This window comes from Spea bombifrons, chromosome 5 (genome assembly GCF_027358695.1).
Source record: "Spea bombifrons isolate aSpeBom1 chromosome 5, aSpeBom1.2.pri, whole genome shotgun sequence".
Taxonomy (NCBI): Eukaryota; Metazoa; Chordata; class Amphibia; order Anura; family Pelobatidae; genus Spea; species Spea bombifrons.
Genome location: NC_071091.1, coordinates 34418274 through 34430715, shown reverse-complemented (window position 1 = coordinate 34430715; position 12442 = coordinate 34418274). Strand labels below are relative to the sequence as shown.

Below are 12442 nucleotides of genomic sequence, written 5' to 3'. Positions count from 1 at the left end.
ATATTGCTTGCTTTAAACATTGCAAAGCAAAAAGACTAAATATCCTCTACCCTGTAACTGAGAGGTGATTCTTTTCTGTAGGTTAATCTTATCAAAGGAAATTTCTGCGTTGTTAAGGTTCAAATATCAAAAAAAACGTATACATTACTTACCCATATGTTTCCATCCTGATGATATGGTTTCCAATTCCTCCCAGTGTCACTGTAGAGCAGTCGATACTGGGACACCCAGTCAGAACTACTGTATCGTCCTTGGGTGGCAATAGAGCGGATCTGTTTTCTATTTCCAAAATCCACCTGCAGCCACTGGTAGTGATCACTGTCCAAAGGTGACCATCCTCCAGCTCCTATAATATAAAAGAGTATTGAAAATCTTGAATGTTTACAATAATAACCACCGTTTGTCAAAGCAAAACTCCGGCAAATTGAAATCGGAGCAATTAGGTAATTAGGTTCAATTAAGCTAAACTAGCCATACAAAAATTCGAGATCCTCTTCATACGAAGTAAAACATATTTAAAGCAAATACAACGTTTACATATTTATTACAAGAAGCATTCCACCTAGATTTGTAGTGTGTATGTGGTATATATGCTCTTGTCTTAATTGCATGGACAATATAAAGTCATTTTATGAATGTAATATAATATTAATCATAATAGCATAATGGACCCTGAATAAATAAAAAAATACAAATTAAATAGCTTTATTTAATAGCATTATCAACAATGCAAGTAGTAGTGCCAAGTGCTTCTCCAATCCACCCCGCCCTAGTAAATTTTCCGGACTACACTACTTGACACTTGCAGTACGGTAGATAGAAGGACATCAATCTCAGCTGAATCTAACACTGATACTCTCACTGCCACTGCCTTACACTCCTAATTCCCATCAGTCTGTGGCTGCTAATTACAAGTTAAAATAGCATCAGCACACTTAGCTATCTATGCTTCGTCCTATCAATCACACCCATAATAATCAATGACACCATCCAACCGATGTTTTTTTTACGAAGATAGAAGAGAGAAGATGAAAAAGAGACCACAGAAGAGAGAAGGTGAAGAACAAGACAAACATTTAGAGAGCGTGAGAGAGGAAGTAAACGAGAATGAGAGTGTAAAAGAGTGAGAGTATGAGAGGGTGATAGTGAGTGAATGAGAGTGAATATGGGGACCGTATATGGACAACAAATTTCATTCCTGATTTAAAACCCAAAATTTGTCAGAAACGCTTTTGGCGCGTTGTGTACGCGCACCTCCACAGCCGGTGAACGTCTACGCGATGCGCTTAGACAACCTCCCGTGCCGGCACTCCCACCGTGGAAAGTGCTGGCAGGGGAGGCTGTCTCAGCGTATTGGAGAGTAGGATCCAGGTCCTCTGCAGCGCTGCGGGGGATCTGTATCCTAAGGATCAGAGGTTTCCAGCTGACACCAAGGAATAGAGAGGAAGCATCCATTGTAAAATATATCAAAATGTAATCAAGTCCATAGACCATAAAATCAAAACAAGAGCTACATAAACAGGCACAGGGTAGAAACACAGGCTAGACGCTGTATCCTAACCCTGCTGCCTGCCCGGCGCCTGGAACTGCATGTCCCGGGCGTCGGGCGATACGTATTGCGCATTCCTGCGCTCCCCGAATGTAGGCCACACCCCCACTTTAAAGACTTAAAGTGGGGGAGAAAGTATGGCCTATATTCGGGCAAATACGGTACTTACTTTGCATACCTCCCTGCTCAGTAAAATGTGTTCACTTTAAGTGAGTTAACCTGTCTCCAATTAACCTTTTGAACAATTAAGCCCTGACCTATATCTCTTGCTGCTGAGAGGCAGTTCAAGTCATTATTCTGTAATTTACAAATCACTCTGTGGAGAGCAAGTGTATTTATCACATTTTGTTCTTTAAGCCTAAATATTTATGAAGCTTTTTTTTCAAATTGATGTAGATCAATTTACAATGTAAGTTATTCGGGCTAAACGTATGTGTTATACCAGAGAGCATATTACCTGCTGTTTTGTGAGAAATATAGGTCCGCATCAGACTTGATTTACTTTCTAGAACAAAAATGATATATTGAGAAACTAGGTAAACTAGATTTGTTTGTCAGTGTAAAGACTGTTGCTACTGGAAGAACAAGGCAGCTGTTTGCAGATACCTATTTGTTCAGCTTTCTGTTCAATTGAACCACGGAGAGATGGAGTAAATACATTGTGCTTATGTATAAAAAGGTGATTCTGGCAACATTTTGACCATACTAATTAATCGGCAGGTGCAGTCCAGCGATGGTTAAACTTTGTAATAGAAGTGTGGCTTATATCATAACACTTTTTCTACAAATTAAAAGAAGGGTGAGACGTTTTGAGAGGGAATGGATGTCTATTTAAACATCCATCAGGGTTATGCTCCAGACAGTATTAAAGTCCTGGCACAGGACCTCAAATTTTCAAGTGGGTTCTCTGTTGTGGTTGCTGAAGTATAATATTGCAATTAACTACATGCTCTGCTATTTTGTTATCTGAGCTGAGGGTACTTCCACCTGTAGCCACTAAGTGCTCATTATCTGCACCTGGTTCCTGTTTAGAAGACAATTTAAACGTGCTTCTAGCCCAGATTGTGTTGTGGCCTGTTATATCATAACTCACTTCTTGCTTGTGTACCCGACTACCATACCTAGGAACTCTCCGGGTTTGACCCAGAGATTGCCAGGTGAGCGCTGCTACTCCGGTTCTCCGGGTCAAGACTTGAATCCTCCGGGGTGTTTCCCGCTGACGTCAGTGTGCAGTCCTGGCCGCGTACCGCAAGCCGAGAAGTTCCCAGGTATGCCGACTGCGAATCCAGTCCTTCCTGAAACGTTATCTCATTAGGTCTCTACTTGACCCTCTGCAATCTGGCAATCCACAGCATTCAACAGAGACTGCACTGACTAAGATTACTAATCACCTCCTCACAGCTAAAACAAAAGGCCAATTCTCACTGGTTGTTCTCTTGGACCTCTCAGCCGCTTTCGACACAGTCAACCACTTTCTTCTCCTACAAACCCTCCATGCTCATGGCATCCGTGACACGGCTCTTTCATGGCTTAAATCCTACCTTTCTAACCGTAGTTTTAGTGTCTCATTTACTGGAACTTGCTCCTCTCCCTTACCGCTATCTACTGGTGTTCCTCAAGGCTCAGTTCTTGGGCCTCTGCTATTCTCCATCTACACTTCTTCACTCGGAAAACTTATTTCTTCCTTTGGTTTCCAGTACTACCTATATGCAGATGACACCCTACTCTATATTTCTGCTCCTGACCTTTCCCCCTCTCTTCTAACTCACCTCACTGACTGTCTATCAGGAATTGCATCATGGATGGCGTCCCGTTATCCTAAAGGTCAACATCTCTAAGACCGAACTCATGGTAATCCCGCCATCTGCTATGTCCACTTTTCCTGACATCTATATTACTGTTGATAACTCCACTATCCATCCAACAGACCAGGTTCGCTGCCTTGGTGTCACCCTCGACTCTGCTCTCTCCTTCATCCCTCACATCCAGTCCCTCACCAAATCCTGCCGCCTCCACCTGAAAAACATCTCCCGAATCTGCCCTTTCCTCACACAAAATACCACTAAATTACTAATCCACTCCCTTGTGATATCCCTCCTGGATTATTGCAACTCCCTACTAACCGGTCTCCCCCTCTCCCGCCTTTCAACGCTTCAATCTATCCTCAACACTGCAGCTAGATTAATCTTTCTCTGCCGCCGCTCCTCATCTGCTGCTCCACTATGCCAATCACTTCACTGGCTCCCCATACCCTTCAGAATCAAATTTAAACTTCTAACCCTGACCTATAGAACCCTCAACAACTCAGCACCCCCTTACATCTCTGCCCTCCTATCCAAATACATCCCTACCCGCCCTCTTCGTTCCTGTCACGACCTGCTGCTTTCTTCTACTGTTGTACCTCTTCCCACTCCCGTATTCAGGATTTCACCCGTGCCGCTCCCCTCCTGTGGAATCCCCTTCCCCCTTCAGTCAGACTTTCTGCCTCGTACACAACTTTCAAAACCTCTCTGAAAACCCACTTCTTCATGGAAGCGTACAACATTGCTTTACAGTACTCCCAACCATCATCCTAATTACAGCCATCGGAACAAACGGCTTCAACACATCAGAAGCAGATCCTCACCCAAGCTGTCCTCTCCTATTGTCTCACTCCCTTCAACCACCAGCTAGATTGTAAACTCGCAAGAGCAGGGCCCTCTTCTCCTTTGCACCAGTTTGTTATTGTATGTGTTATTGTGTTTGTTTATCAATTGTTCTAATGAATGTAACAGCGCTGCGGAATCGGCTGGCGCTTTATAAATAAATGTAATGTAATGTAACCCAACCTCCATTTCTTTTTATCCTTATTCTCCTTGCCAGTTGTACCTAGGTTTATCACCTTCTAGGTTTTTTGCCACAACGCACCACTGATGTTTCTTGAATACCTCATACTATCTGATAGTCGTTACTAAACCCATACATTCAGATTCCTATGCAATTTTTAACCAATTCAAATATATACAAATGTCCAAAAGTGAGGAGGGAGCCCTAATGAAACAAACTCACTCTCTGCCTACCTTGTCTGGCAAGCGCTTCCCTGTCTCTGCATTTCTGCTTTCTTCTTTACTCTTTAGTGCTCTTCAGAGTACTCCTGCAATAGGAAGGAGCCTCTGCACACACCATGGTGAGAACCTCTTTCCTCATTCCTCATATGTGATTGGGGAGATGTGGGAAAAGGTTGTCCCCGTGATGTTAGCTTCATATTTTGCATATTTTGTGCTGAGAAACAATATGACAAAAATGAAAAACGATATGACAAAAATGTAGCCCCATAAGTCAAGTAAAAATAGTTCAGTTATTTAACTGATCTTTTGCGCAGATGATACTTACAAGATTTTTTGCAATAACAAAAAGGTGATTATGAACAGTGCATATTGACAGAAGAAGCTAGGTCCCATCAGCAAAAATATTTTCAAAAGTATCCTGTTACACAGCATAAGCTGGTTCATTGGGTAAAGGGAAAATAATAGAATTTAAAAGAAAAAAATCTCTTGAGCTAATTAAACTTATAAGCCATAATAAAACAGTTTACAAAGATATTAGTCATTGTTACTACAATATGGCAAACCCCAAAGGTCCAGCAGCATTTTGCCAATCAATAGATTTGCTCCTCTCATGTAATAAAAGGTGTAATTTCAAAGGCTTTGATTGCATTGTGCACATGGACAATACGACGTGTAACCTCTATTGATTTGTCAGCTATAAAGCAGGCTCTTCAAGGGACAGTAAGACTTCAACTGAGATACAGATAAGAAAGATGTTGGATTTCTGAGACTGCTCCTCAGCACTGTACATGTTCTGTGTTTGACTTTATAAGAAAAATTACATTGCATGTGACTGCATTAAACACAAATTAGTCAATAATTAAGATTTTGATTGCCGATAAAGCAACTTAATAAATCGCTAAAAACCACATCCTTTTGATAGTACAGTAAAAAACTGATGTTCTAGATAAATAGAATGCTTTAGTTACAGTATGATTTGATAGGAGATAGGATAAGAGGAGGCAGAGCTAGTATGAGGAGATGGACAGGAAAAGGCAGACCAGTGGGACAATTGCCTCCCGTGCCTGTCTGAGTTCTTCATGTTGGACCCATCCCAATTTTTAAAAGCAACCCTGGTCCAGTGTGATATTTAACACTTGGACCAGCCTGCTCTGGGAGGTGGGTGCTCAACAGGGCAAGAAGCAGTTTGTGAGAGGGGGTGCCAGCCTTAGGAGGTGGGCTAACCACACATAGGGTGCAGACATCACTGCCTACCTGCAGTACCAATGCTACCCTGGAAGTCCAGTAATTTCCTATGATTACAGGAGCCCCCAGGATTAACCCCAAAAAGTTCATAGACGTGTATAATTTAATACTATTTTTGATAAATAATAATTGTCTATCAGATTCCAAATAAAAACTGCTCTTCTCAATCTCAATAAAATGTCCTTCTTTGATTATTCCTAATGATAATTTCCCATTATCCAATTAGTGCCCCAGAGAGCTTAAGATATTCCAGCTGCGAAGGTTGATTTGTCATTAAAGGAAACCTCTGCTTCAAAAATATCTTAGTATAATTAAATATATGTTTAATCTAGCCGTCTATCCGCAAGTGTAACCAAATGTGTAATCGCCTACATGTCTCCTACATACATTTTAAAAATCCAGCAAATTTAAGTCCTTCTGATGCACAATTTTGTTCCTCTCCTAGTCTTTACAAGAATCAAGCTTGTCTGGCTAAAATTGCTTTGTCAATTAGCAACAGGATCATTGACAAAGTCTACATTGTTTAAACATCATTGAAACATTCTGTACTTTCTTATCCTTTGAAATGTGGCTTGCTACACAAATCTTTGCTCCTTTTTTAGAGTTAATATTAAGAAATCAGAACATACAAATAATTGTGTCATTTTAATGTTAGAATCTGTGGACAAGCAACTAATCTATATCAATCTCTTTATTAGCTGTTGGTAGAAATTTTGCAATTTTACCTGTCTTTTTCCCTATCTTATCATGAAGAAATGTTGCAGTTTTACCTGTCTTTTTCCCTATTTACCTTTAAATCTGCAGAGCGTTAAAATTGTGATAGCCTTTATATCATTTGAGAAATACTATGTAATTAGGAGGAATGCAAATATAAAAGAAGAATGCAAATTTAAATGTAGTTGAAAAATACACTATCCATCAATCTCTCTTTAAGCACCAATTGCTATGTTTATGGGTCATCACATGGCAAAAGCAATTTGGCACAAAACAGAAGAGTCTCGATAAACAAGTTGGCTTTGCCATTTGCAAAGAGGACACAATTATAACAGCAAACAAGTTTCATATGCATTGGAAGCTTCATCTGCATGATCTTCCTGTTCTGATTCATAAAAAAAGATTTTCTCAGCCAAGACGTTGAAAATCCAATAAACGTCAAGCTAGCTCAGCTACTATAAGGACATGCTTGCAAATGATCAGTTGCTGCACATGCGAAAAAAGAAATGTCAAGAGAGCCAAATGTGTTTTCCTAGATATGCCTGGATATAAAGAAAACGATCGGATATTACATGTTGTGCAATTATAGACTGACACATCTCGGAATAAATCACTCTGAAAAACGCAGAGCCAGACATGAGATAAATTCCAGCACAAATGCTAAATATACACATGGGTGTTCTGCCCCCAAAACAAAATGAGTTGCTTGAGGGAGTGGTACTCGTATCATGAAGAAAATATGCCATAGGTACTTTTCTTGCTAAATAGGCTACTATGCAACATCATGAAAGAGGTAGGGACAATCAGCTCTGCAGAGTGTTTCACATGGAACAGGAAAGGGCATTCACTGATGTTAAACAAATACAACAAAACTCCATATTTATTCACAATTTGTTACCATCTACACTTATATAATAATATTATATATAATTATATATATAATATATATTATATATTTTTTTAATTCCATTTTTTCCCATTGCATTATTTTTAAAGTAATATTTGTATCTTGACTAACAATAGCAAGAAGGCAAGATACATTGGATACATGAAAAAAGAAGAAATTAATCAACAGCCATTTGGATGGATCTATGGGAATCAACTAGGGATACAAATTGGCCCTGGCCAGGGGTGGACTGGGAATTAAAATAGACCATGGCACTTTAAGACTAGCAGCTGATAAAATGACATACTGGTCGCTAGCTAAACATATTAACCCATATGCTACGTTTGTGACATCCAGTAGATGCACACTAAAAGACTATTTCTGCTGCACAATTGGCAACAAAGGTTTATGTGGAAGGTGCCTTTTTAATGGTTGGCCATATGGCCAATTTAGGCCTGGCCCTGACTCTTTAAGCTCACTGGTCAAAAAATCAGCTAGCATGTGTACAGCTAGCTGCTGAATACACATGATCAGACGCTCCCTATGAACAGTATAGCCCTTCATAAACTTTCTATGGTGCAGGATTGTATTAATATCAATAAAATATTTTCAGCTTTTCTCCTCAATAATTTACTTTGCAAAACAAAAAAATGAGAATACATCACCCTGATGGACGTATTGGAAATCTTAAAAATATAAATAAAAAAAACATGTCAACATACTTTAGTTTGAAGTCTACTGAAGTCTGCATTCTGCGTTTTTACAAAGAGTGCACTTCAATGGCTCTATTCATCAACTCCCAACAACATAACAGATGAGAATGCCATTAAAAGTATAAAGTGAAATTGTATAAATCACTGTAACATAGTCAACCACATACTGAGCTAATAAAAGATGCACACAGTAGTATAACGCAGTTCAGTGCAATATGAAGAAAAAATTCAGAGCAGCATTATAAATAGATAAACTTTGCAAATTCCAATAACTCAAAAAATATGAAATAAATAGTTTAACTCTTTTGGTAAGAGGGTTTTTTTTAGGTCTACAGTACAAATTCTACCACAAATGATTGAAAGGATATAATTTTAATGCACAATTACTCAAATGCTTCTACTTTTTGACAAGAGAACTTCCCAAATGAGACAGTGTCACCCACAAAATATCATCAGTGATACTTCACAGCAGTGTGCTCTACTCACAGCATACATACATGGAGTGTGCTAGCTTCATTATCATAGCAATAGATGGGGAAAGTGGGGTGGACAAAGGTATAGAAGTGAATAGAAAGGGAGAGTAAGTTAAAATAGGCAGAGGATGGGCAAAATGAAAGGTATAATGTATATATGCGAGTTGAGGGGTAGCACGAAATGTAATTCTGCCCCAGGTGACCTCTGGAGTGACTGTCCTTGTAATATGATATTGCATCATATCTTGGTGCTCCATGCAGCATCTTTTAGTGTATGCTATGGAGGCTGTGTCCACATAATCCTTCATAGTATAAATGGTCTGGTTGGGGAGATCAGAGAGCTTCATTGTAACTGGGCCATTGAGCAGTGGCACATTGGGGGCATAAATCATGAACCTGCCACTCTAGACCTAGTCAGTCTGGGCCAGACTATTTTGCTGACAGTAAAGTAAGGAAGTTCAGATTGGTACTTAACTGTTTTTCGGTTGTGTTTTTATCCATCCATCATATTGTACTTACATTACAATTTGGCAGAATCTAAACTTTACTGTTAACTTAAAGTTTAATTGTGACTTTTCAGTGTTTTTGATTCCTTTTTTAGTGGTACTAAATTTATAGTTGTGACAAAAAAACAAACCCTACACCATACGTTCAGATGTTATTATAACCACAGCGAAATCATACTCATTTTTTGTTTTATTGTGCCATTGTACATGTTATAATACAGATAATTCACTTGCTGTCATTTTAACCTGCTGTATGGAAATACTTGGCAGCAACAAGCACATTAACAAGGTTGAAATGAATGGAAAGTGTGGGAAAAGTGACCCTTTGATGCCCTCATTGTTTTTAGCATTAGCCATTCTGCTCTAAGTGAACAAATGGTGAAATACTTTTTTTTCATACTTAACAAAATGCAATAAAATAAAAAAACATGTATATACTATACCGTGTCATGGTGGCTTTTTCATGTATTCAGTACCAGAGGTTCAAAAAAAAACATCTACAAGTTGCTCACTTATTTCAGTTTATAAACCATTGTTCTACACAACAGGAACCACTCAAAAGTATATTGGCAAACCAAAAGGAGCAGTCTTATGGTTCCCAAATGAGGTACTTAAAAAGTCTTGAAGTTAAAATCCGGCCTTATCTGCAGCTTACCAGAATTTGACAGAACAAAATACATCTTTAAACCTCATGACAATAAGTTTTTTTTCAAATGCGCTAATTCGCTCTTTACTAAGGCTTCTTGGTACATTTATGTGAATACCACATAAGATATATAATCGCTACCTAAGACATATACATATATCACCTGATTTAACCTTGGTTAGTTAATGGAATAAGTGTGTTAATTTCCCTCTGATTTTGTTCACGAAAATCTCTCTCCGCAGGGTTACAGTACTGTCATTAATGACTGATCAAGAAGGTTAACATTGTGCCTCCATAGAACGGCTAACAAGTTCTAAATATATTTATTAGGGAACTAAGACACAAGAGATGAAAGGAGGGGCTTTTCTCATCTTTTAATTGCCTCTGTGGGTTTCTACAGCCACAGTAACTGAGCAAACAGGATCAAAAATTCGCCAGGAACTCACCAGGAGTTTTGTTAATGAACTGAAGCAGAGACGTGGAGATAACATTGCTTATTTGAAACAGTTTATATATATATATATATATATATATATATATATATATATATATATATATATATACAGTAAATACATGGATATGTTATTCACTTTAAATACTATCTAGATGCAAAAGAGGGGGTGTCTGGTATTTTTTTTATAATATTAATATATTCTTACTCCCTCATTATTGAAAAAAGCAACAAGAACACTAGAAATATATACATATAGTTACTGATGTTATTGTTACTGCACTATAAGTCTATTCAAAATATAAAAAATGCATCAATCAGAAATCAGTTACTAACATTATTGCAAATCTGTGTTTATAATTTATTTAAGAATCGTATTTCAAACTGTAACTGGTAATTGTCATTTCAGTTTTCAACTTAATTTTAAAAGAACTGTAAAAATCCTGCAAAGCAAAGATTTTTTTGTATGTAAGACTGCAGAGTAAGCATCTTAAAGTGTAGGTTTTTTTTTCACACCAAAAATAGATAATTTCATCACAGTATTGGGAATTGTTGTAATTTACTGTTCACTCTAATGCAGCAAACTATGTTTTCACATTAGGATTTATTTATTCCAATATTCCGAAAGCCCCTGGGCTGCATGTGCCGTCATGGAAAAAACAATAACTGTTTTCTTTTTCATGTATTGTATAGCTAGCAAATGTATGGATAATGTATTAAAACTAAACGTTATTGTGTGATGTGCCAAAATGTAGGGAATTTTGTATGTACTTAAAATAACATTATTCATATAGGTGAACCCAGCACAGAAAAGCACAGATAAAAAGATGTTTTGGTTAGGGAGATCATGGTTTAGGGGCAGGTAGTGAGAAATTAGTGAATAGGGTACAAAATTGCAGAAGTACCTCCATGCCAGATAAAGGAAAAAGGCAGATGGTCCCCAACATGGCTACCTAGGCCCAGGTTTGGGGGGCATATTTGCATGTGAAGTGCGGCAGATAGCAATATTTACTTTAAAATTCAGTTTCTCGCTTTTGATGCAGGTAATGTGCTTGCAGCATTGAGATTAATAATGGAAACACTTTGAGACAGCCAGCAGTCATTACATACGGTTGACTGTATCTAATTGTTAATAATTTGGGTAGTGGCTTGTGAAAAGTGGGGGAAAAGACAACAGTAAAAAATGAATGGGGAACATAAGATGAAACTGATGGCTGGAGAAGTAGGGTAGGTTAAATTAATGGCTGGGAAATAGTTAACCATGATGAGGAGGAGATGTGGTTTGAAGATCCTAGGATGAGTCGAATGGCTGTGCTGTACCTTTCAAGGGAAAATAAACAGACTAGTAACGAAGAGAGGCTATATAAGAGCAGAGCAAGCAGGGGATCCATTCATTTCACTGTGACTGCTTTATGTGACACCGCTGTGCTTCATCTCAGCATATTACAGACTGAAAAATCTTCTTTGTGAGACTCAGCGAGCCTCAGTCTGCCATTTCTCACAGTGTATAAGATTCCCTAAAGTTTTGATTTAATTAAGATAATGAATGAATTTAATTAATGTAATTAAGATCAGTTAACCAGTCCACTACTATCCTCAACCTTAACCCTATAACTCTAAGCTAATTTCGACCCTCTTTCTTCCATCCATTTGACTCAAATTCCCCAGTCAACTTCTTCTACACGTTTGTTTCCATGGCAACTGGACGAATGAATGGGCTTTCCAAAAATGTTGGACAAATTTTGTGGAATAAGAAGATGGATGAATTCCAACGAAAACGAGGAAAATTTCCCCCAGAAAAACGAACACTAAGACGAACACAAATTTTTGGACAGTGCCCACGTCTAGTTTTAATTACACCATTCACTTAACATATTTTTAAACAATTTAGACACCTAAAACTTGATGAAAAAATTAAATGATTCCATTCTTTAATGGAGATGGTTCTCTGTGCTTGCGTCAGTACAAAAGATGTAAAGATTGTGGATAAGTTATCAAAATGTAGTCATAATAGTTCTAGATTACAAAAAAAACAAAAGAAAAATTTCCTCCGAGACATGGCATCTATATTAATTTTATTTTCTCAAATGATAATGTCAAGGCATCAGCATCTTTTCAATCTGATAGGGAATTAAACATGACTTTTAAATTGTTTGTTCCGATAAACTAAGAAAAAATTGATTGTAATTCATTTCTGAAGGCTTTGGTGTTG

The 12442-nt window shown here is 38.0% G+C and overlaps 1 protein-coding gene across 1 annotated transcript in view; it reads right to left on the bottom strand.

Moving 5' to 3' along the window:
* CNTNAP2 (contactin associated protein 2) overlaps nt 1–12442 on the bottom strand; it is a 650026-nt gene that overhangs the window by 418139 nt on the left and 219445 nt on the right. Inside the window, exon 3 of the mRNA XM_053467334.1 lies at nt 153–346. Within this exon, the coding sequence (XP_053323309.1) occupies nt 153–346 (194 nt within the window). The remainder of the gene's footprint in view (nt 1–152; nt 347–12442) is intronic.